At 48.1% G+C, this 26,464-nt stretch overlaps 2 protein-coding genes across 2 annotated transcripts; both read right to left on the bottom strand.

Moving 5' to 3' along the window:
- Positions 1-22: 22 nt before the first annotated feature.
- Positions 23-25,698, bottom strand: LOC149351450 (uncharacterized). The gene is made up of 3 exons (XM_089577026.1): positions 25,582-25,698; positions 23,128-23,330; positions 23-305 (listed from the first exon to the last, which is right to left on the bottom strand). The coding sequence occupies exons 1-3, from the start codon at positions 25,681-25,683 to the stop codon at positions 23-25; spliced, it is 588 nt and encodes a 195-aa protein (XP_089433152.1). The 5' UTR covers positions 25,684-25,698.
- Positions 12,080-13,983, bottom strand: LOC149351451 (uncharacterized). Its single transcript, XM_089583802.1, has 4 exons — positions 13,957-13,983; positions 13,682-13,849; positions 13,131-13,308; positions 12,080-12,252 (listed from the first exon to the last, which is right to left on the bottom strand). The coding sequence occupies exons 1-4, from the start codon at positions 13,981-13,983 to the stop codon at positions 12,080-12,082; spliced, it is 546 nt and encodes a 181-aa protein (XP_089439928.1).
- Positions 25,699-26,464: the final 766 nt, after the last annotated feature.

Below are 26,464 nucleotides of genomic sequence, written 5' to 3'. Positions count from 1 at the left end.
GCGGCGGGTGCGGTGGGGCCTGTCACCAGTAGGGAGCGACGGGAGGCAGCCTAGGCGACGCGGCCGGTGCGAAGCGCGGCGGCAGCGGGGCGCGTCGGTGTGCCGTGCCGCCGAGCGGCCGATCGGCCGTCGGCTCGCGGTACGTCAGCGGTGGCGGTACGAAGCCCCGTGGGAAGGTGCGGTAGCTCTCGGCCGCCAGCTCCTGTTTCTCCTTGAGCGCCTGGCACTCGAACACGTCCTTGCAGCTGTAGCCGAAGCCTCGGCCGTAGCGGTCCGTGGTGAAGCCGAACCGGTACGGGTCCATCCTGCGGCCACAAATAGAGGGGGTAATGTATGGAGGACGGCGGTGTCGATTACGATAGACACAGTCCAACTAACCGAAAAAAAAAAATCGAATTCTTAAGGCCATACCGCAGCGGTGGCGAAGCGGTTTAAGAATCTGAGGTGCGGGGCTCAGTACCCCGTGCCGCCGTGCACCCACAGGTTTTCCAATGGGTGCAAGCTGTGCCACAACCTGGTGCTGAGCTTTTTTTGGAGCGAAATTCTTGAGAAAATGGGCCTTTTGATCCGAGCACCACGCTTCCCTTGCGCCATCATCGTCAGGTTATCAGGACTATATCTTGGGACCGTGTTTGCTTAGGCACGTTTTTTTCTTTTCACACGACATTTGGCCATTCATTGGAGTGTAGCGCGCGCTTATTAACGGATGCAAAAGCAGGAAATGGGCCATCGAAAATCGGTATATACGACAGCCACACTCATAAGAAAATGTAACGCAAAATTGAAAAGTTGTTCACTCTGACGGACATGAATGGCTCAAGCGCAGGGGTAGTCAGTGCTCGTTAAGTTATCGTCGTAAATAGACCTGGCACGTTCCTGAAAAGTGAGAATCAATCCTTACGAAACAGACAGAGGCAGGAAGAAGCCGATGACACTGCTTTTGGTACTTTCACACTACACTACGCTACGCTACACTACACTACACTACACTACACTACACTACACTACACTACACTACTAATTCAGCTACACCGCAGCAAAATAACGTGCAGACGTCATGCAGACGAAAGACGCGAGATGAAATTTCACCGCGTCGCCTCACAAATAGCTGTCACAGTACATGAATCTCTATGAACGCAGGCTGCTTTCTGTTTTAGACGAGCATTGATATCAGGAAGTGCAACTGAAAGAGCGGAAGAGACATGAGCGTGTATCAGTAAAGATGCTCATGTCCGGTTTCGGATGTTTCTCACGGTGATTATGCTATAGGTTATGGTCATAGTACGTTATTGCGATCATAGCACGTTCCGCGCGTACCTCAAAGACTACTTACCTGACTCTTTAGCGCTCTCCAGAGGTCACTGACGACAAGATAGGCTTTTCTAACGTGAAATGTTCAGCTCGTTTTGATTTTGAACATTCCCTTGATTAAATGCGTCGTGTTGAAATATGGCCACCATTTTTCTTATTTTCTTTTTGCTAGGATGCTGCTATCCTTGTTTACTTGAAGCAAGAGGGTTCGAAAATGTTTATTTCCTGCATGAACGCAAATGTTCAGTCGATTTATATTCGTTGCTTTCGATTTCTATTTGCTTCGTTTGATCAAATTATAGTCAGCGAACGTTACGGTACAAATGACGCTAATGTTTTCAATTACCGTTTTATGGGGCCTAGTCAGAAAGTAACATTTCATTATTGAAAAATTGCGAATTTAGGCTAGCGACACATTTCTGCTCATGAAAGTTCTTTGTTGGCAGCTCGAACACTTAATTCCATGGTTATATGTCGTTCTGAAAGCATAATGTAGTGTCCTGTTTTAAGATCAACGTTATCTACCAAGTCGTGTTGTCTCCTCTTACTGTTCTAGGCGATCTTGCAGCGGGAGGTCTCTCACAACGCACATTACTCTTTGCGTTCATCCAGAAGCCGACGTCATCAGAATGACATGTGTGAGATGGCGGGACTGTCACGAAAGCTTTATGAATCTCCCGAAAAGTTTCCGAAAAAGAGCGCCTAACCCGAAAGCACAACTTGATGCAAATGCTCTGATGAAGTCTCTCTGCAATTCCGCACGCGACACACCGCACATCCGCGTACAGTGATGCGAGGGATGACTTACGTACGCGCAGTGGAGTCCGTTTAAGCATAGGGACAAATGAGCTTAAGCCGAACAGTAGGTTCCGGAGAAAATAAGTCTGGCTGAATGCTTTTTGGAAAGACTTTGTATGTTGCACTTCTGTCCGTTTGTTTTAAATTGCAATAGTCTGAATGCAAGTAAGGAAACGAATGAATGAATGAATGAATGAATGAATGAATCACTCACTCACTCACTCACTCACTCACTCACTCACTCACTCACTCACTCACTCACTCACTCACTCACTCACTCACTCACTCACTCACTCACTCACTCACTCACTCACTCACTCACTCACTCACTCACTCACTCACTCACCCAATCAATCAATCAATCAATCAATCAATCAATCAATCAATCAATCAATCAATCAATCAATCAATCAATCAATCAATCAATCAATCAATCAATCAATCAATCAATCAATCAATCAATCAATCAATCAATCAATCAATCAATCAATCAATCAATCATGTGGAACGCTCTGGAGGCGATTTTTTCTTTGATGAAGTAAGTTGGATATGCATGCGCCACTTTAGGCTTGTCCAACAGGTGAGAAGCTCCAATATGGCCAAGACGAAGTGCGCCTCCAAGTCAGAATTTTTTTTTCTCAGTATTTCATGTTCGAAGAGCTGACCAGAAGCATGAGCCCGAATGCAGTGAGCACATATGGTCAAGTAAAACTCTGGTTTGGGCGAGTTGGTTCATGTTAAAAGAAAAAACCGGTAATGGCGCAAGAAACGGGGACACAGAAGGCACACAAAATACAGGACTGACGCCGAGTCAGTCCTGTCTTTTGTGTGCCTTCTGTGTCCCCGTTTCTTGCGCCATTACCGGTTTTTTCTTTCAGCAGTGAGCACGGCTGACGCCGTCACGCGCCGCTCTCGCGGATTACTGTCGGCGTCGACGTACGAGCCAACAGAAGGGCTGCACGTGGAAGAGGAGCCGCGGGCAGGGGCGGGCCGAGAGAGGACGCGTGCATAATGAATAACAACGGTAGCGACGTTGCCGCGCGCGCTTGTTTTGGCGTTAGACGCTCACTCGCCAAAAATCGGCCGGCAAATGATTTTTTACGCGCTCCGGGCTGGTGTGATGGCGAGGATGATGATTATGATCGCTACGATGATAGCAACGATTACGGTGACGATAACGGATCGCGGCGCCATGAGGTACAAATTGCACGTCGTTTACAGCACGCAGGGCACGCGTTCATTGCGGCGTTAAAGGGAGGAACAGAATGGAAAATGCAGCCCGCGGCTCTGCGGGAAAACTGCCACTCTGAGAGCGGCCGCGGGCGGCTTAAGCGAATGACCGCACGCGAAAGCGATCTTATTTGTCTCTTTTCGCTGCATTTCCAGCTGGTTATGTTCTTTTCTTCTCTCAAGGCGTTAAGCGGAGTTCACTCCAGATGCGTGTCATTATACCTAAGCTTATATAGGAAGTGGTTTTAATTAGCTTCGCGCTGAATCACCGGCTCCTTGTTAAGCATATAGGCGCAGCGGCAACCAGAATGTTCTAGAAACTGGATTCGATTCTTGGTTGAAACCGGGCAGGTTTTCAGTGAGCCTTACAAGCGCAGGTGCAAACAGCTTTGAATGGGAAATCAGAGAAGTAAACTACTGCAGAGGATTCGACGTTGTAGCCTGGAATGGAACTGCTTCAGAACCTTGCACATTCTGGTCGCTTTATGTTGATAGCGCTGCCCAGTTATTGGCTTTTGCATTACACGACTTGCATCCTTCGCTGAACTTTCGAGCTTAAAGGTGAGGTCTTATGCTCCGCAAAGCAAGAGAAGCAGCCCGCTTTGTTCGGCGGTAGCAGTGATGCAGAGGTTTCTTTCTACCCCCCATTGTCGCTTTCCTGCAGCGAGCACTGGCGTAAGTGGTTAACAACCTTCTGTTTAATTAGACAGATTGGTGTCTAGGACGATAATGGATAACCAAGGGCCGTTTTTTTATCGGGAACTCTGTATACAGTACGCCTTTTCTTATGATCCCCACATTTCTTTATGGGCGTAGGTATTGGGTGCCAAGAAGTCATTGAAATAAGCTCATAGAAAATAAGTTACTTCGAAGATCTCTTTTCATCATTGGCCAGGAGTGAGAAGTAAAAATAACGAGAACAGCCGCACTTTGTGTTGAATGGTGCGCATAGAAAGGAGACAAATCGGGAATCTTCAGACAGTCGAAACCAAAAAAATGCGCGCGGCTGTGCATACTCAATATGTGGCGCTTAATTGCCGACAAGATACAAAAGAAAAATTTGACCCTGTTGAGGTAGATGCGATAAGTAAGAAAGAAATAGACGTATTGAAGCTTGCATTCGTCTTCGTCGCGAAGTAAGGAGAAACACAGGCGCCTTTCTGGCACAATTTCATTGGTAGATTTAGCTTTACTCAATGCTGGCCGCACTGCATCAAAGAGTTGGATTACGACGCGTTAAGACTGCCTATAAATATCTTAGAAGCTTAGATTAGTTTTCCCATGCGTTTTTTGAAGGCGAAAATTGCTCCGTACGTACAGTTTGACCGATTAAAAGCTCCGCGAGGTCAAGGACGAAGCGATTCTACATTGTACAGTCTTTTCCAAAAGTAACCACGCAGAGGGGGTTCGCTTCTGAACCGTGCAGTGGATAGCCTACATCACCCTTAAGGAAAAAAATGTCTGAAAAGGTGAGGACGTGAGTTCTCCTTAACAAGCACAAATTTAGAGCCTAACGGGTGCCATAAGTACCCTGTTACATGGCTAAGAAACAGGCTCCGTTACGTGGTTACTTTTGACAAAGACGGTACATTTGCTCGGCAGTAAACCTAAGTAAATGCATACAGGGCTCCCAGCAAGCTATCAACATTCACTGGACTGTTTACTCTGCGTACAAAATAGACCGCAGCTGTCTACAGATAGCAATACTTTGCAGTCGATTCCCCTGCATTCGTTTCTGCATGTCATGTTTGAATGAATGCGAAGCTTAAACACGGGAAAGCTTTAAAACTGAACGAACAGTGAATGTCGCACCCCGCTTCACTTGACATGTCATTGTAACTAATTTTGGCTTACAAATTCTGATTTAATTTGCCGCGGGGAAGGGGAGTTCTTTCAGCAAAAAGGACATGATTTGTGTAGTTAAACATGAATGCGAAGAAATTAATCAGCTACACATGCAGGCATAGACGCAGATGAAACCCACAAAAAATTCAAGAAGGCACTTACGAGAACTTACGTGCGATAATACGAAAGCATTTGTGCTTGCATTATGGCGCCATCTGCTGGGCTAGCGTCGTACATTGCGAGGGGTTTTCAGTGGGTTCCGCATGATGGCGCTACGACACGCCAAGCATGAAGTAAATTTACCGAAAACGTACTCTTGTACTGGGTAAATTGCGGCACCTGTAACTTGTGTGCTCATAATTTCTCATGTACGCTTCTAAGACTACTATGCATTCACTAGACGCGCCTTTGTTCAGCTACAAACGTCGAGGATGTGTGTCTGCATCGTGGAATAGTATGCGTGTACATGAAGCATTTGGTGCCTTAACGGGTTTGATTTTTATGCAATATAGAAAGAAGAACCATCGTGGTGATAAACCCAGTATTGACAAAACTTTATCCAATATTGAGCAGTTTGGCATTGTCACTGGCGCTGAAATAAATAGCTCTAAATGTTTGGGTCTGTGGTTCGGTTCATGGGGATCAATGCCGACTCATTATGCTGGAATTGAATGGTCTCGTGTCCCCCCAAATACCTTGGAGTTCCCCTTCATGCATTCAAGTCTAGTGGGTATTACTGGAGGAAGCGGGTCCCAGTACTTCAGAGCTATGCTCAGACTTTTGTTCCGCACCATCTATTAATTTTTGGACGCGCGCATGCCTGCAACATGTCCTTGGCAGCAAAAAATCATTCCGTTTTGTAGGTACTCCATTGCGCGAGACACTACATCCAAAGCTTTCACCGAACATTTGCGACGTTCATATGGTCCTCTAGTTTTGAGTCGACGCGGCGCGATAGCATATTCAGGCCTGTTTCTGCTAATGGACTAGCTTTGACACATCTTTATGTGGCGTCTATATGTGACAGCTTCAAGCAAATTATGATAGCAGCCCTGCAAACTAACTTTGTGAACCTTCTTCCCAACTTAGTGGTCTCTTATAATATTATCGAGCGGCCCATATTATTTGTTTTATGAAGGAAGTTTGTGGCTCAGTGCGTTTTCTCGCAGTTCGCTTTTCTTATGAGTACTTATTCTTATACAAAGGATTGATATCTATGCTATTTAAGCCTCCATTGTATCGCTCTCTCTACTCTAATTCCATTGGTCATCATGTTCTGAGACGAGTGCGTAAAGTGCCGATTTCGCCTTGTACTAAAACGTTTTTCTTTAAAGTTCACGCCGGAGTTGAACCTGTTGAAATATGGCTTCACAAAAAAATATTTTTGTTTCTTGTGTTAATTGTCGCCTATGTGATGCACCTGAAACCATCGAACACTGATTTATTTTCTGCAAAGACGCTATGTTATTTTGGGACATTCTACAATGGACACTGATAGAAGACTGTTTTGAATTCTCAGTGTGTGTTACCTAATGGCCGCCCAACATGACCACTAACCCTTTTGACATGATCTTCCTGCTCGGACTGCACAGCCTGTGGGAAACGCGCATGTTGGACCGGCATGCTGAGCCTGTCGTCTCCTCCAGCACAGATTTCGGCCAGATGGTGCGCCAGCTGAAAGACATTTACGAAGACAGTGACTATCAACCAGACTGGTTCCCGTTATTGTTGTCTTGTCTTTCCTTGCAGCCGTTTTAGTTGTATTAAGACCTGTGTTTTAGTTGTGTGGTGTTGTGTTTCCATTCAACTTGCTTGGCTGCTGGCTGATTACTTTGTAAATAATGTATGTAGCGCTTTCCTGCATATAAATTTGTGTAATAAACGCCATGCTAAAGGCAAAAAACCGTCGTGTCGCAGTGGAATCGTCCTCGCCTCGCGCGCAGCAGGCCCGGGTTCGATTCCCGCCTAGACCCAAATTTTCTTCTATTTTACTTCATTGACAGTTCGTGCCTTTTTGGATTATGGTTTGGATTGTGGATTACGGTTTGGCTTCTTTAATTATAGATTGGAATATGGATTGGCTTGTTGGATGGCTGTGGGTTGGATTGGGGATTGGCCATGCGTTGGTGAAAGCGCGACACATCCTGTCCACGCTACTCATGAGCCATAAAAGGCTTTCACCTTCAAAACCTACACAACACCCGCAATCGCCCTGTAAGTTTTCGTACCGAGCAACGCGGGCGTACGGCCAGCATGAGTTTCTATATAACTTTTTGCCGATTAATTTAGCAACCAATAAAAATTGGCTCTTCTCTGTGGGATCGAGCGTTTAATAACTGAGAGCGTTTAATGAAGACCAGTGGACTTCCGCCCCAGAGCCGCCGGCTTCGCTCTCGAATCATGACCATAGAGAATCGTTGGCATCGTGTTTTTGTAGCCCATGGAAAAAGCCCATAGCCCATGGAAAAAGGCGTTGCCAGCGTCAGCAACCTCTTACCATGTCGTATTATACTCTTTACCATTGCTGCATACAGTTTTCGGACGCAGTATTGCGGAACGCAAAATTAAACAATTGTCGCTTGATAGAGTGCACTATTTGAGAGCAACATTTACCATATAGATGTTTTGTTTTCGATTTTGAAAGCAACCGTTTAAGTCAGCGTGTAGCAGTATATATGGCAGATTTATCAAATTCTTTTTGAGTTGTTTTCAGGGGAAAAAAGAAGCAATGAGGAAGTTAGAATTCGTCGGTAAACGTCTTATATAGTCATCCCGCTCCCTCCCCCCGAATAACAAATGAGGTGAAAGAAAAAAGGATAGATATAAAAAGAAGGAAGCACAATAACCGAAAACTATCAGCGAACAATGACCATCGTAGCTTTGTTCTCACAGGTTCCGCCTTGAGGCATGGATAACGGAAAGAGACAAAAATTGGTGCGCATTATTAATGACGTTGCGTCCAGTTCCCGCAATTTATTGAGTTTACGAGGAGGACGAACGCACTCTTCGTGAAAGCACTGGCACCAAAAACGATTTCGTGGTGAGCGAAATATCGATATTAGCGTTGGAAAAAGCCTTGCATCCGCAGGGCATAACCGGGGATTGTGTGGAGGATGCCCTGTTCACTGGTTGTGTACGGCGTTCAGTATACGAGGCCTTTTTTTTCCGCATAGTTCGGGTCCCTCACCATTTTTTGGTGCCGTGCCAACATGTCGAAAAAGGTTTCGTCGCGCCAGAGTATGAGTAATGTGAGAAGCAGTTGGCCGGCTTCAAAATCTAAGGGGAAAAAAGGAAGAAACAAAGAAAGAACGCGGTGTCCAAGCATTGAACGGAATGCGAAGAGTGAAAGCAAGAAGGCAGGCGCTATTCCACGACATAGCCAGGAAGTTTGACACAGCGTATCCATCTTCATAGCAGCGAGACAGGCGTGCTCGCCATGCGCACAGCCTCCTGCTCTGCTCGCGTTGGGTGCGCTCTTAGCGTCGACACGCCTGCGAAGCGCGCAGTTTTCTTGTTTTTGCTGTTTCACACGCGCAACTTTGAGTGTTACGCGCCCACATGGGCTAGCTAGTGCGTAACGCGGCCCCGACTGCAGCGCCTAAACCCGAACCAAGCGAGTATTTTCGCAACGTATTTGCCAAGCGCCTGCGTGTCATGCGCATTTTCAAGCCCGACGTGGCGAACACGTGGTCTGCGCGCACGGAACTTAGAGTCTCCGACTTTTCACGAGCCGCGACTAACAAAAGGCAAGAGATGAGAGCTCTGCATGTAGCTACCCCTCTTTTGTGAAAGCGGGAATCGCAGTCTATGCTTCACGCGCAGTGAACAAAACCGAACTTAAAACTGCGCTCATTTTTCACTCCGGACAGCAGCATCAACTAGGATTGAACCAAGGACAAGAGTGTCTGGAAAGGCGTGGTTGCATGCAAGCACAGGCGTGAGTAAGAGCTAACAGGGCCGAGACCACTGCGTTTACATTACGACACGTTGCAGACTGGGATTCGCATAAACATTTTTTCTTGCGTAAAAGATGGAGTGTCTTAAGCTAAAAACTGGCGCCGTTATATCCATAAATACGATTATCAAGTCCTTTTTTTTTGTGTTCTTCTGCGGCTTAGGAGTCACAGCTCAAGCAGCCTTTAGTACATTTGGCAATTGCTTAGAAACGCATGAGATATATCTGCATATAGTCTTCGTGAAATTATAAATGTAGGCGTTCGCAGAATAGTGAGATAAAGAAAAACTACCATGATAAAACTTTCTTCTCCTTCACGTGAGACACTTTAATTGAACTTCCACATAACCAGACTTGAGAATCGTGGCACGACATTATGCTTGTATGAATGCCTTGTGGCGCAACAGCTAGAGAGCGAGCGTTCACGACAGTGAACGGCAGAAACTTTGTTCGTTAGACGCAAAGCGTAGGCCGTCGTAATACGACGGAAATTGAAGGGTGTTCCGGTGGCGAACAAAGCGATTTTAGTTAAGCGTAACAGGGTATATTGATGGCTTATTAGGAAACCTGGTTGCATGTCGCTAGACGCAAATCAGTGAATTATGCCTGTTTCAAACTTTATTATGGCGCAGTTTAACAGGTGAAGTTGCGTCACAAGACTTCCTTCAGGTGAAACTGGAAGATATGAGCAGTGATTATTAAAAGTGACAGGCTTTTAAGTTTCGTTTTTAGTTTCAGCAGGCCAAGTGCATGACTTAGCATATTGTTTACTCATGATCATGACTTCACTGCACGTTTGTAGGTGTATTTACTATTGCAGTGATGCGTAATTTTTTTTATTGGCTTGGTTTATTGGGTTTAAACTCCCAAAGCAACGCAGGCTATAAGGAATGTAATTTTTTTTAGCCGAGGACTTACTACACTACGAACACTGTGAAAACCTGTACAAACTGTTGTAGGCCTGCGAAAAAGTTTGAGAGGTAAAATTTTTAAGCGTTTGTGATGTTAGAGACACTGAGCGTTATCAAAATGTTTCTGTTACAAGAAAAAAACTAACCAGAAGAAATTCCGACCGCAATTAGGTTGCCTGCTATGGTGTCTGCAATAACTGTCTAGTGTTCTCGCAATTTTCCCTCTGAAACTCCAGTAGGAGCCAGATCCTTTGCCGTGTATGGTATGCATGAGACGTGACCTTCTAGAATGTTCCAGTACCTTCCATTGGATTATCATATGGAATTCTACTAATCCGATCCACGAATTCACCTTAATCCGTCAGCTGATCCCTACTAATCCACCTTAGTCAATTTTTTTGGGGCGGGGGACTTCTTCCAAAATATGGCCCACCGGTGGTCACGTGGTGTTGACGTCACGATCCTCCCAATCTCATTTATATGTAGCGGGGAGTCCTCATACCACTACTGGAACAGTGGTGCAGCTCCTCACGCGCAGCCCGCCGATGGGCAAGTGGCAGCTGCATTTAATTTATTTGAATTAATTTCAGTGCCACGTGCCATGATGGCAAGGTTGTGATGACGTCGCAAGGTTTCGTGACCTTTCTCGACCACTCATTTGGAATTGCAACTTTGGCGATGCTCTCTGATTGGTTCCTTTGGGGTTGTGTGACCCTGACGACACTATCATCCTATTGACAAATCAGGGAATTTACAATTTGGAGGTGCTCACTGATTGCTCAATTCAGGTCATATGAGCTCATTCGACCAGTCAGGAAATTTTTTGACGAAGAAACCGGAAACGGCATTACAACATCGCATTAAACAAAAACTGGATTAAAAATTCGAGGGGACACTTCTTTTTAATTGCGCAAATATGCCCTGTGGCATAAGAGTTATATATACATGTGCAGACCGGTGGCGGCTACAAATGGCAACAAGGGCCGGTATTGGGGCCCATGGGTCCAGGTTCGAGCGTCTGGTGGTCGGCTGGGGCGGAAACCCTAAATGCCGTGGTGTCGCTTGCGCGCTGTTGTGACTCCCCCCCTTTGTGTGTTCCTGCCAGAGTCGCCTTCACTTAAGCCATTCCCAGAGGCAGTCCGGGGTTGTGCTACAGCAGTGCGTTCTCCGAGTACGCGCTCCTACGCGACACCTGAAAAGAACAGTGGCGCCCGACACGACGGACGGACACTTTGAGTCTAGACGACTCCTGCGACCATGTATGTACCACCACCAGGGAGACAGCACTCAACGCCTGCCGCCACGCGCCGAGACGAGCGGCTGTCAATCCTCTGTGCTTCGCTCTGTTGTCGACGGCGCGGGTGGCGCCGCTGCCAGTGCTCGCCTTCGGGCGTCTCCTCGAACAGAGGCATGGGACCCCCTGGCCGGCTTCCCGAAGGGTCATCAGCTGACGGCTGCGTTTGGTTAACTGCGCGTCCAATTGTGGGTGAGGAGGTGACCTGAAGAAAGGACACCTTCGGGAGATTTTATCCAAGCGACTCAGCCGAGGCAGACGCTGGAGAGGGGAGCGCCGTTAATGAGTACCCGATTCCGACAAGATGGCAAAGCCAGCCAATCAGCGTCGTTGGCTCCATTCAAAGGCGGCGCCCAAGACAAAGTCCCTACGATTGGACAAAAAGGCGGGAAGAAAACGAAAGAGGCTATTTAAAGCGCTCGACACGTTCATCGAGCAGCGATTCCCTGAGACTCTTCTCAGCTTTTACTCTGTTTGTCTCTGTTTGTAAATAATGTTGTAAATATGTGAGTAAAGTTTTTTCTCTTGTTTCTGCTACTCCCCGTTTCCGCGGCCCACGTTCCTTCCTCCATCGGCACAGCGGCGGTGTTCCTGGACCCGATTCCTGGTGAAACACGCTACTAGCCCAGCGAAATATAACAGTGCCTCCCGAAGTCCGGGGCAAGTTAGCAGGAAGTGATCTAACGTTGCCTCTGTAGCAGAAGCGGGGCAGAAAGGGCAATTCAGAAGCGGGGTCTATGATGTCCAGCTGGCCTTGACCGCAGGCGTCAGCGCAGCATCCACCCGGATTCTCCTCAACGCCACCTCCTCACGGCGAGTTAAATCGCCGGGAAGGTTGGAACCACACGGTGGTATTAAAGCACGCGTCGAGCGGCGGAGAAATCCCTTGTTAGGCAGGACGGCGTCTCCTGCCGAGAGTTTCAGTACAGGAAGCGGGTGAGGCACTTGCAGTGTATGGGACGCATTGTCCGCTTCACTAAGGCCCGTTTTGCGTCGAGCCCACACAACTCGGACTGGGCATGGATACGATTGCACGAAGGTGCACACATCGACAAAAATGCCCAGGAGCCGCCGCGGTGACTCAGTGGTTATGGTGCTCGGCTGCTGACCCGAAAGACGCGGGTTCGGTCCCGGCCGTGGCGGTTGAATTTCGATGGAGGCGAAATTCTAGAGGCCCGTGTACTGTGCGATGTCAGTGCACGTTAAAGAACCCCAGATGGTCGAAATTTCCGGAGCCCTTCACTACGGCGTCTCTCATAGCCTGAATCACTTTGGGGCGTTAAACCCCATAAACTAAACCAAACCAAAAATGCCCAAGGGATAGGCTACGTGCCGTAGAGCCCCTACTGCTTGTGGTAAGTCAATATGTAGGAGACAGTTCGGTGCAGTATAAAGGAGGTCCTTTAAAGCGGACAAGCCGTCAGAAATGACAACTAGCTCTGCTATCACAGAGGGAAGCGGCGCCTCCGTTATGTAGGAAGATTTCTGACGTGCATTATGCAGAGGTGGACACAGAAGACTGGTGTGCAACAAGTGATCCTTTGAGCTTGCGTCCACTTAAGCTTGAAGTGCGCCTATGGAGTCTGCTGGGAGAGGAGGCTCGGTGTCTCTCACTGAACTATGAGCGTTGCGCGTGACACGTCGGGGCCGGTTGTCGGTGGCCTGAGGATGCTGCCAAGGAGGAGGTTCCAAAGGCGTTTCGTAAAAAAGCGAATAAGTAGGATCAACATAATTTGTGAGGGCAGATGCCGCAGGGATTCTGATAATTTCAGGCTGCGCGCATTGCGGCGCTGTTCCACGAGGTCATAAATCGTATTCAGCTGAGCTTCCACTTGTACTGTGTGAATAGGTGTCAAGCGAGGAAGGCCACTGATAACTCGCATGACCACTCTGTTGACTGTTTCCTGTCGATCCCAATTTCTTACGGTAAGGAGTTGGAACTGGGCTTGATAAACGAGCCGAGGCTGCAATACAGAGCGGACTAACGTTCGAGCCATATTAGAGCATGCACCACCTGTTTTCTGGGAAATTCGGTGAAATGAGTGCAGCGTTCTGGCGGCCTTCTGTCGGGCAGATTAAACCCAGGCTGCTGCAGAACGAGAGCTGTCCAGGTCGACGCCTAGCACCCGCATCGACAAGGCTGTAGTAAGGAGTTGGCCGTTCAAGGACAGCTGTATAGGTGTGACCAAAAAGGCGGCGTCTACCCCATCGGTTTGTGATGAACATAAAGTTTGTCTTTTCAACCGACAGCGCCAGACCAGTCTTCATGCACTACTGAGAGGTCTCGTCCAGGGCGGTATGAAGGCCTACTTCTTGGCGGGTAAGGTCTGTGTGTACCGACCAAACGGTTACATCGTCCGCATACATCAAATAAAAGATATGCGGAATAGTAGCCAGTTGGCATGCCAAAGGAAGCAGAGCGATGTTAAATAACACTGGGGCCAGCACGGATCCTTGAGGTACACCCCTCTTAACGGTGAAATGGCCAACATGTTCCTTGCCGATCTGTATGGTGATGGAACGGTATTCCAGAAGAAAGAAGCCACAAAGTTGCGTACTCGGGTAGGGAGACGAAGCCAACGTAGAATGGCCAAGATCGCTGAGTGGCTGACGTTGTCAAAGGCCTTGTGAACGTCCATGGTTAAAAGTGTTCGGATTTTGCAACATCTGCCTCTGATCAGCCGCATGCATGATAGGTGGTCCAATCCGTCCTCAGTGCCGAAGTGTGGACGAAAGCCAGTCTGAGCGGGGTGGTATCAGCGATATCGTTCCAGCCACCATGACAGCCGCGTAGCTATCATCCGTTCTAGTAGTTTACATAGTGTGGACGTAAGCGATATCGGGCGAAGGTTGCTTAACCTGCTAGGATTCTTTCCGAGCTTAGAGATCGGCGCCACTTCAGCATGTTTTTATGATGTTGGGACGTCTCCGGATGTACAAATTGTGTTCAGGGCTTCAAGTAACCACTCCAATGTCGGGCCTTCGATATTTTTGAAAACCTCATATGTAAGCCCATCCGGTCCAGGAGCCTTGCGAAGTTTCGTTTGATCTATGGCTGCAAGAAACTCAGCCTTGGTGAAATGTTTCTGCATACCTTCAAGGTGCTTTTTGCGTGGAGGCGAGCCCGCTTGTGAAGGGAGAGTATTCGGGTAGATGAACGGCAAAGGTGGTTGGTCTAACGCTGTAAATAAAGTACTGACGACCTCTGAAGCGAACTGACTTGGCGTCTGTCCCGAAGCAAGGTGTGGTGACCTTGCGCGGTTTTTTGAACGCTTGCCGATTTCCACAAGACGAAAGGTGCGTCATATCGATGCAGTAGTCGATGATGAGCCAAGAGACGCGCACCAGTCCTGCCATCGCTGGCGAGAAATGCGCTTCTCATGTCGGCGTGCCGCAGCTGTTAGCTGGTGTAAAGTGTCTTGGTGTTGCGACAAAGGTGGGTCTCGAGTGACCGCCAGTTCCGCCTGACGACGGGCTGCCCAGAGCCGAAGAAGGTGCAGATCCGGAGGCAGTCGGGTTTCCTGCACGCAACTTGAATGAGTGGCAGTGTGAAGCGCTGCACACAAAGCTTTCTGCAGATCAGAAGGAGCTGATAGAATGCAGTCGTTGAGTGCCGTCCTGAACAAGTCCCATTCTGTGACATGGAAACAGCGCTCACGGTGACGCTGGGATGCAGGATCCCAGCCGATAAGCAAAGGGTGGTGATCGCTGCCCTAACAGTCTATTTCTCAATACCAGGACACAAGGCGTGCACCACACCACCATGTTAGGTCTGAAGAGGAAGGATGAGACGGGGGATGATCCCACCGCCGGGTTGCGACGCCTGGGGAATTCAGAAGCACAAACTCTGAATTTCCCAGGGAAAGTCTCTAGCACAACATTTCTCCGCACACTAGAGGAGGGACAACCGCAAGTCTGCTGCGAGGCTTTAAAATCATCGCCAACCAAGATAGGACGTTCCGGGTATGCACCGCGAAGGTGAGCTATCCATCCTTGCTGTAGACGAGGCGCTCTGCCACTGTACGGACGTACGTAGCACGAGACAAGTATCACGTCAGTGATGGGAAGGCGAACCAGCACAGACAAACTTCTTGCCAATTGTTGCACTATGACGCAAGTGGAACTACTGTCTGGAGGTAGCAAGTGGCTACGTACATGGCGGCCTTTCCAGGCGTTCTGGAGGCAGTACTGCAACGGCTGTCTGTTATAGTTGGGCAGGAATAGGCAGTAAAGCCAGAAAGCGGAGGCAGAGCATTAGTCTCTTGTAGAAGTAATGCCCACGCAGGAAGTTTACCTAAGCGCCATCGTTGACGGATCTCACCTGCCTTGCTAGAGAGTAAATGTCAATGTATGCGGGATTGGCCATTCTCAACTCCACTTTCATGGATCGCTGGGAGTCCTCATGTCACTCCTGACGCAGTGGTGTAGCGGTTCAGCGATTCGCCACTGCCCCGGCAGCGTATTGCCAAAGCATATCCCGTAGGCGCACTCGAGTAGACGACGCCCAGCAGTGTGATCACGGGACATGACGCAACTTCCGTCGGTAGCAAAAATGGCTGCTTCATGTGTGGCCACGGTTGGCTCGGTGTTTTAAAGCCGTTGTAAACAAGTGGTTTCAAGACCAAGAGTTTATGCAAGCCACCTCGTTGGATCCTGGTACTTGCCTATGAATGCTTCAAATGCGTCGATTCCAAGGACATGCAAACCGCACCGTTAGATGCTCGATATGCGTGGTCCAGCGGTCTTCAAACTGACGGAAAACCTACGCTGTGGCGGTGTCACGAAGCGTTCATCTGGAACTGTTTGTGGTCGTCGGAAGCGTTCGTAATTGCTTCAAGGGTCATAATGGACAGCGGCGAGTAATAGCTGCTTAAGGTGAATTTGCTGTGCGTTCATAAAATGCACAGCAAGTGACAACTGTCCACGTAGTGAGAGTGAATGTGATCGGAACGAGTGCTTTTCCGTCAAGGCAGAGAAATGTGCCCCCACGAAAGCTTACTACGTGCACCGTGTTTTCTGAATGCTGAAATGAGCTTGATGTTATGCAGGTAGTTGCATACGTGGCGTTAGTTGGAGTGATCGAGGCCTAAGTGCGAGGAACACGACGTTGTTTCTGCTCCTGAAATCCTGAGTTTTGGTGGACCCCCTTCTCACGCACTACATATGGTCATCAAATGCTGCGCCATAACGTCCCAATACTGCTAAATAAACTTGTTTTGATGAACTTCTTTATTCACACCTGCAGTCCGAAAGACATCCGGGACATATGTTTACGATTGTAATCTGCATTTGGTCCCTTGACGCACTCTTTGTGGTATATTTGAGTACTAATTACTGGTTTTCTTGACATGTTTCTTGATTTAACAGAATGTACATCTTAAGTGCCAAATGTTTTGCGCTTTATTTCGCACGCAAGTCTTAACCGTGTTCCTTTTTTTGTACATGGCTTTGTGTATGGCTTCGCATGGGTGGATGCTAATGAGCAATTACTTCCTTATAACAAATCATTTCAACCTTGAGGGATTCCCCGAAAATATTGGACCAACACCGCTCCCACTTCGAGCTCGCCCCATCATATGCTAGCCGTCCTGGTTTGCTTGGTTGGTAGCGTGACTACCTCAGTAAGGCAGTGGCTCAGGTTCTAACACCAGAACAGGGGGAATTTTCTTTTATCTACAAAGTTTCTGTGGAACCTGTGTAACTTTTCTTTGTAGCCTTATGACGGCGCTTGGATGGATGCTAATGAGTAATTACTCTCTTGTTACAAACGTTCTCCACACTTAGTGATTCCCCTAAAACATTGGACTAACAATGTAATTTACTGTGTGGATTTCTGCAGTGACCAGTTCAAAAGAAGAGAGGTTAGTAAACACAGCCTTGTGAGGTGTAGACTATTCCAGCCTTTCGTGCCAAACACAAAATGAACCTCGAAATGCAGTGACATGAGCTAACTGTAGGGGCACAACAGTGCTTGAGCAGCTATTGCAGAAGGAGCCATGAGTCATAGTTGGTTATTTGATGGTAAAGGTTAAAAAACCTACAGTTTCTGCATGAGACGAAGAAATTTGAATATTCACCTTCAGTGCTGCGACACTGGAGCTTCAACAATAGTCTGAGAGAATAAACCAAGCGGCTGAGGTCTGAATTCATCCCAGGATTTTAGAAAAATTAGATTTGTGCCATGTGGCATTATAATACCCTGCTGTTGCCGTACAGGGCTCCTGAATGCAAGTAACATGGAAGGCGGTGACGCTACTGACATGTTATGTTGTGAATATCCTAGGTTGGGTAGGCTTATAAGGATTAACAGGTGAGACCACGTTGCACAGTCAGCCGTATTAATGGCTGAGTATTTGAGCCAGTATGCAGTGAATATGCTTTTCTCGACAAGACCTTCTAAGTTGGCAAAATGTAGTTATCCTGACAGTAAAAAAAAAAAATTAGTGCATTCTTAATAACATTAGCAAACAGGCCGTTCGAGAGCATCCTAAATATTTTTCTGGAGGATTTAAATGCTGGTATCGATTGTTGGTGGCAGACTTCATAGTCATCAATGAAGGCTTGTCACGAAAGGCTGAAAGGAAGGTCATAATATGTTTAATTAAAAGCTGGTGTCCAAGGTCAACGCCTTGTGGTACGCTCGAGATTGCAGAAAAAAAGCAGGATGCGTAAGAATTAGCATGGGACATCTGCCGACGGCTGGTTATTAAAGCTTGGATCTAGTTTAGAGTTATTGGATGCAAGTTATAGCATGATAAAATCAGCCTTACATAAGTGAGGGATCTTATCACATGGTTTTTCAAAGCCAGGAAAAAAAGCGTCGAGGGGGATGTGGCAGTCAAGGTGAAAGTGCATATTGCAAAGAATGAAAGCAATATGGCTATAGCAGGAACGCTTCCTTTAAAGTCTTGCTGATTTGGATTACATAACTTAATGGGCCAAAAAATTCCAGCAGCGCAAGAATGCAAAATGTGTGTTACGATTTGGCGCACATGCCAACGGCACAAATAGGGTCATAGGTGCTAGGTGATGACTGGAGGGACACTAAAAGGGCCAAACTATGACGAGGCAGGAAGCTATTTTCACGGCATGCACAAGATATATGTATGTACACACTGATTCCTGTCCTGTTGTGGCCCTGTGTAAGTTTCACAGAGCTGAGTGCACGGTCATGTGGACAAGACGGCATGTTGACGCTGTGGTGGTGGTGTTTGTTTTTTTCTCGTCGTCTTTGTTCCTAGCGTAGGTTGGCAAGTTCCACAGGGCTCATTTTCCTATCTGCAGTTTCAAAGTGGCCTCATGCAAAGCCAACTGTTATTCTTCAACCACCAAACTGCTCTACCATACAACACATTCTTCTGATCAGCTTACATTATTTGCAAAGTCAAATTTACTTCTTAGGTCACCTAGTTAATAAACACAGCATAATTTACTTATGTCATCATGACAACTAAGAAATAACAATAATTTTATGTATACGGGCATGCCTCATTAGTATAGGCCCCGTTGTTAGGGACTCAAATTATGGACAGTGTTTCAGAGGACAAAACGTTTTCTATTCACTTTGCTCGTTAGCATAGAAACTCGGTTATGAGACAGTGGACAGAGTGAAATCGCACAGAGCCCATTGTCACACGCATTCTTGTCGCACAATTATGCAGAGTGCGAAGACTGTTAAAGATTTTTGGATTTGAATAGATAAGTCACACACTGCCTGAATTGTATATCTTTGCTACACACTGGAATTGCCATCATACTGCTTGTCGCACTGTGTGAACCGAATTTTGTGTTAACCCATGAACTGCCAGGCACACCGACTCCTTGTGCTCACACACTTGCTGGTTGCCAAAGCACTTCTTTTTCTGGCGTCAAAATCATTGTCAGTGCTTGGCGACCCGCAATCCTGGCACAGACTTCCCTTCTACAAAATGAATTCAGCTGCTTAAAAATAAAACAACTGAGCCACTTGCTTACATTATAACCTCTGTAACCTCACAGACACTTTTCCACTACCCACAATGCTAAGTTAGCACTTTTTAAACAGTACACCATGTCATAGCCTAAACAGCAACCTACTACTCTGGTTCAGCCCATCATCATGCAGAGAATTTTGTGTTGTCACCAATTCTTCATGCAAACGTTGTTGCAGACATATGTCCGCATAGGTGGCAGGAAAAAAAAAGACGGCGCTCCGGAAGAGACTGTTGCACTACACACCGCTGTTTTCACACGTCGCAACCCGAGCACACATCACCACAAAATGTACTGTATGGAGCACCGAGCCGCAAAAGGATGGCGACGCTGCTGTTGCCGCGGAAGAAAGTAGTCCGACGGCCGTGCAGCCAAGATCGTGTCGCGTCGCATACACGGCAGTTTTCAAACGCAGTACCTACACGAACTGCCATCAAAATCGGTGATCGACACAGCAAAAACAACGTCGTATAACAACGCTCGCTTCGGTCGCGATCACTGCAACCATTACAACCAATGCGGCTAGCCGCACAACGCCGAGTTAATTTCAGCATTCGGAAAAAACTGTGTGCGTAGTTAGTCTTCACACGTGCGCATTTCTCCGCCTTGAAGGAGAAGCACTTGCTCCGACCGCAATCACTTTCACTACGCGGGCATTTGTCACTGTGTTGTGCAACTTAACACGCACAGGAAATTCATCGTAAGCAGCCTCTTTTCTCCATGGTGAGCAGCTGTTACTCTAGTGAAGCAGCGCAACGGCACAAGGCCAAGGGAAGGAAGGGACAAACACAGCGCTGTGTTTGTCCCTTTCTTCCCTTGGCCTTGTGCCGTTACGCTGCTTCACTAGATATGTCAGACAAACTCGCCCACCAGTTCATGTTGTACAGCTGTTACTCGCCGCTGCCATCCTCGCAGGAATTAGGAACGCTTACAACGACCATAAACGGCTTCAAATAAACGCTTCGTGACATCGCCATCACTTGGTACTTGCGTCGGTTTGAAGACCGTTGAAACGCGCATATCAAGCATCCAACCACGCGGCTTGCATAGGTCCTTGGAATTGACGCACTTTAAGCATTCAGAGGCCAGTAACCAGGATCCAACGAGGCGGCTTGCATAGACCCTTGGTCTTGGAACCACTTGTTTACAACAGAAAATACCGTGGCCGCCGCCACTGCCGCATCCGCACATGAAGCAGCCATTTTTGCTGTCGAAAGAAATGGCGTCATGTCACGTGATCGCGCTTCTGGGCGTCGTCTGCTCGAGTGCGCCTACCGGATATGGTTTGGCAATACGCGCTCCGGCAGGTGGCTGTTTCAAACACAGCCAGTGGTGGCGCTTTTGAGACTCAGGTTGCTCTTGCCGAGCAACCTCTCGCGACCAATCATTAATTTACCTGCCACCAACCACGGCGGACAGTTTGCTCACAATCCGCTGGGCAGATTCCCACTTGCCACGGTGGGTAGGTTGTGATGAGGTCACGAGGTCACGTCAGGAGATTCCTCTGGGAATTTTTCGGTCACGCCACCGATGACGACGACAACGCCGGGTTTTCCGCTGAACGGGACCTTTAACGCTTTGTGGCTAAAAAAATTACGGAAAAACGCGTTGCTATAAATAAACCAGTCACATTTCCAGCGACCTTATAACATAATGTTGGCAATGTTTCAAGAATCGACACATCCAGATCAGCAAGTTTCCTAAATGGTGTACTGACATGACCAGAGAAAGTGCGATCTTGTAAACCCTTCTTGGTAGAGAAACCAGCAAGAAAAACAAACTGCTAAACATGTGGGTGCGAGGGGCCGCACCATTCGCATAGAGTCGGCGACATCTCGGTTGCTATAAGGGGTCAGTGCGTTTGACGTGTCTTCTGCTGTCAATTCCTTCGTAGTGTCTAAACGCTCTACACAAGGCAGCAGGAGAACTTGGCGCATAGGCCACCCTGGAATTGACTCAGCTCTGGCAGCGAAGGAGACGCTTCTGCAGCTGAACACGCCGCAGTTTGTGAGTTGATCACTATCAAAAAAAAAAAAAAAAACTGCACGAGTGAGATTCATTGTGGAAAGAATGCTTCTTCACTGATCATATAATGGTTACATTAGAGAGGTCGAAATTAGCGCATGTCCGGGAGCCCATGGAAATGGAGATGAACTTCACAATCGTCAAAGAACTATGGCTGGGGCCGTAATTTTGAACCATGAACGGATAACAACCTGCACAATTCTCTATCACTGTCAAGTTCAGTCGACTTTTTCACGTTGCCCATAAGGGCTAAATTGGACTTCTCTCATCCAACAGTACTGCCACCTCTGACAGCTGTTTGCGTGCAGCACTGTATCCCTTTAGCCGCATCTGATCACGCCGTGTTTTTGTCTATGTAGATGTGAACACATAGGATAGAAGCTGTGTTGGGAGAACATGAGATCAGGAGAGTGGTAATGATCATCGTTGTTGTCTGGTGATGAAGAATTGCGCCAGGACTAAAAAAAGCAATAAAAAGACAGGCGAACATACGCTGCGAGAACTTTACCGATGGTCGAGGTGTCCGCCAGAGTCCTCGAACTTTCTTGCGGAGCTTGGGCCACTTTCCGGAGCTTCGAAAAGCGTGCGCCTTTTTACATACAGGTCGCCTTACAGGCAAAGAAAGAACTCTGATCCTCTTGAGGCTTTTTTATAGTACGACATAAAAAGTTATGATCCGTGGTAGGGAACATGCGAACGATGGACTGCCGGTTCACTGAGAGAGCAATGCGACGACCCTATTCCCGATGTGTACTTAACGATCGGCAATCCTATTGAGCGAAGGAAAGGTGCCAGGACGGCGTTAGCACGGCTAACGGCGTGATCGCGTGGGAGGTGTCACAAAGCGTGGTTCTATTTCCCGGACTATTTGAACGGCTCAGCTAAACAGTGGAAGCGGGTATAGGAAGGTGCGGTGGTGAGAGACTCCGGTCAGCATAGGCTTGTTTTGTTCGAATAAGTACAGATGCGGCTCAGGGTGGTAGGGTAGCTTGTAGAGGCTATGTGCTCGGTCATTAACTGTTCAGTAGTAGCTGCACGTTGCGAAAGGAGTATCCTGCCCATGAACAGTTCGGTGTTAGAGGGCGTGCGTCCTCCGTGTCGAGACAGGTGCAGAACCCTGCGTCGCTTTCTTTATGTTTTCAGCGGGAAAATGAGCGTATTACTATTTCCTACGCTCGCATTACTTTTTCGGAGCCAATACGCAAGCCGTGATCTTTTTTTCCCCGAGAGCTTACAGGGCTTATTTCTTAGGAACACGGCTGTATCCATGAAACAGGAAGATGATCTACACTGGCAACGAATGGCAGGCGCGTTCTATATTATAATACTGTTCGTTTTGTTTGATCGTCCTTGTATTAAGGCAGCTTTGTAAAAAAAAAGATTTATGAGTCTTCCGATGGTTGAAGATTTCAGATAATAATCATTGTAATTAAATCAATGATAATAAAAATATTAATACAAACAACACCGGCAACGAATACCCGTGAGAAAGCTTGATTGGTAGTACAAAGGGGCATCAATAAAAGTGCGCTAGCAACCGATGTCCGTGCTTTGGTCCTATTTCTTATCTGGCGTGAAAAACCAGCCGGAGCGTCTAGGAGGTGTGCTTTTCGCAACCAGGGGCTTCCCCCCCCCCCCCCCCTCCTCAGGACGAGAGACCGCGCAGAGAAAGAGAGTACAAAAAGCGCCATGTTACATAGTCATCTGGTTCGACTTGGTCGCTTCGAGAAGGGAAGCGACAAAAGAAACAGACACATAGATGCGAAGCTGACTTCAAAACTGCGTACCTGTCGGGCGCGTAACGCTGAAGATTGCCCTGCGGGAATATGACGCTGGTAGGGCTGGACTGGGCTGTCCAGGGGGCGCCTCCGTCCACCGGGTAGAAACGTCGGTACGCCGTCCAGAAATCCGCGGGTGGAGGCGGCCAGGCACCGCCGGCTGGCAGCCAGTGCAACAGGACCAAGCTCAGGGCTCCCAGAGAGAGGGCACGCTGCGGACAGCGGCACAACTCGATTTCCTGCAGCCGCTACATTCGCGGCGGGGCTTTGGCGGCCGAAAGTAGCCTGCTTCGCACGGCGTCCCCTTCCGCCAACGGCCTCTGAGTGCACTGCCGATCCTATAACGTCGTTAAAGCCCACACAATCACGCGTAACAGCATCATTGCTGAGGTAGATTTTCCGCAGGGAGCTGGTCTTTTTATTCTAAAGTATATAGTTCGGAGCATTTCGCCCTCTTGCTCCTGATCCATCTCGGTTGACGATAATGGCCACCGTAGGCGGCCATTACTTAAAGCTTCACATGGGTCGACTTAGCTGAGACCAAAGTGCATTATAAAGTATAATGTAAGTAACAAAAAAAAAACTAGTGCAGCATCCAGAAACACGCGACTACTTTTTGGGGTATTAACCAACTCTTGTTCGCCTGTCGCCGGCTTCGATCTATCGGTTGCATATATTTAATCTCTCAGTAGTTTCAGATTTGTGGTTTTAGCTTTTAGCAGCAGTGTTGCTGTGCCACAGAGAACCTCCACTGCAGCTAAAAATGAATCTTGGCAGCCACTTTGATAATTCCCAAAGGCCTAAGCACGGAGCATATATAAGGTCTCCAGCCCGAGCCCGTAGAGCCCGTAGGGGGACACGTTGCAGGCCCGGAGAGCTTTGCGTTCCTCTAAGACTGACAGAATGCGACCAACCGCAGCGACATAGGCCGGGTCGCATAGTCCGGTATTATTTATTTAAAGTACCCTCATGGCCCTGCGGACATTATTGAGGGGAGTGGAACAAGTACAGATGACAAAAAATGAGAATAAATTCACGGGTTACAGCACTACATATTGCTCACTGCACTGAGTATTACAGATTTCAACAATTCATGGAAACCTAGACGAAGAAGAAAAAAAAAACGAGAAAAGAGAACAAAAACCAACAAAATAATTACAAATCAGAAACACAGAGTTCATGTGGCACTACTAACCGAACGGCACACATGTCATGAGCAGGAAAAGCAGGCACTAAACTATTTCTTAAAATGGACGAGATCGTCGGTGAATGCCACATCTGCTGGCACTTGTTGCATTTGTTGCTGCGGCATCGCTGCGCAACTAAGAACAGTTTCTTGAGTCGATTTAGTCGCAGATCATACAATAGACGCTAAAACGGAAAATGTTGACACTGCAGCAATTGTCTAAAGCATACGTTACAAAACGCATTCACCATGCGTTTCATGATGGTTTTATGGTGAATGCTAACAAAAGAATAGAACTTATGACTGGAAGGCCACGTACGAAAGCGGAGCCATGTCTCATGATTAATATGAACATCGCCAGCAGTGCCGTCAGGACGCCCTCACGGAAGTGCTAAGGGTTAGCCCCGTAAATGCAAAAGCATGTAAAGAAGTGCGTGATACCATCGGTCTCCTTTTAATTACCTCGATGCGAGCCGGCGCTAAGAACTCATGGACTGGGCTGAAGGATGTGCATAAATTGCCCTTTTTCAGGAGTATAATATGACCGCTAGAAGCCGGTAGGACTACTCAGCATAGATGCTTTTTGTTCAAAAGGCAGGAATGCGCTGCAGGAGACGGCGTTAAAAACGCAGCTGTTGAATGTAAAACGTAGTAGATTCAAACCACCGAACTTCATGCTAGTGAGCTGCTGCGTTCGCTACTTTCGACGAACGAAGCAGCGAACTCTGATGACAGTGCTTTTGTTTCGCACCAAGGAAAAAAAAAAAATTAAGGGGCTCGCAAAGACAGTTCAAAGCGGGCTTCCACTTGACTAAAGAACAAAGTTGGACTCGGTGAGGCTTGTTTAATAGCTCAGACGTGGTAACTAGTGCGAAAAACAAAAAGGACTAGAAGAAGAGGTTTCACGGAACACAGCTAGACGTCAACTCAGTTGAAGCGTAGAGGTGTTCGGTGACAATTTTTTTCCCCTGTTTTAGGGTTGTTCGCACTAGCGCTACCGAGTCGGAGAACTGCCTCCATTTCTGTAGTTACCGTCTCCTAGAACTGTATTGACACTAGAGGTCTACTGAATTGTATTGGCGCCAATGGAGTACCAGTACCCGGTGTTCACGGTGTTTTCTTACATGCAGCTGTTCAAATGAACATTTCTTCACTTGAAAAACTGCGCGTAGTGCACTCAGCGACTACAACCGGGAAGCTTAGGCTGTTTCAGCGGCCGCTGGCTAGCCCTGATCTAGCCAGATGCTCGTCAGAACCCAGAGGCGCGTGACACTCACCTGCATGGCGGTCGGAGGCTGGATCGTCCGGCGGTCGGCCGCACTCCCGGGCTGTTCCTGATACTGTGGCGGCCGTCCGGCGTCGGGTCCGCAGAAATGCATTTGGCGGACGTTGTCCTCGGTTGGCGGCCACCCGCGTCCCGGACACGGCCACGCTCATAAAAGTGGTGGCCCCATTTTTGGGCCGTGGCGGTCGCTTCTGCATTCGAAGCCGCGTTGTGCCGCGCGATGAAAGTCCCGGACGCGCGTTCGAAGCGCATTCAGGCGAGTCGCATCCGCACTCGCTCGTCGCATCAGCGCACTCAATGTCCCCCCCCCCCCCCCCCCCCCCCCCCCCCCCCCCCCGGCGCAGCCTTTTGTGAGGCCACCGCGGTGGTCGTTGGCTCCTCTTGTTGGGCTTGTCGCTGTCTGCTTTTCTCGCTGCCACGACTAGTCGCTGACTCGTTGGCCTTGTTTATTACCTTCGGCGTTGAATGCGGTTCGACCGCGAACGCAGCGGGATTGTCGTTCTTCTGTTTGGCTTCCCGTTTTTGCTTGAGCGCCGTTTCCCGTGCCTTTCCCTCTCCGCCGTCACTGTCGCGTGCACGATGCCATCGCTGGGCTGCTTCGACCGCGCCCTCTCCACATGGCGCTCGTTCCACGTGCAGCTTGGCAACCGCATTCAGGTGGTGAGGGGAGCGGATAATGCGCATTCTGGAATATAAATGCCTAAAATACGTGTTAAAAAAGTTCATCGCTCCGCGTTTCTGGCTGCTGGAGCAATCGGTCCGCCAAAGAGTCGTATGATGGCAACCGTAACGCATACTTGTGCCATTTATCGGTGCTCGTGTGATTGCCAGTGGATGTTCGCTTTTTATCCTCGACGGGGCCTCACGTATGCCGC

This window comes from Amblyomma mixtum, chromosome 3 (genome assembly GCF_055824585.1).
Source record: "Amblyomma mixtum isolate Tamu chromosome 3, ASM5582458v1, whole genome shotgun sequence".
In the NCBI taxonomy this organism is placed as follows: Eukaryota; Metazoa; Arthropoda; class Arachnida; order Ixodida; family Ixodidae; genus Amblyomma; species Amblyomma mixtum.
This window is presented reverse-complemented; position numbering and strand designations above follow the sequence as displayed.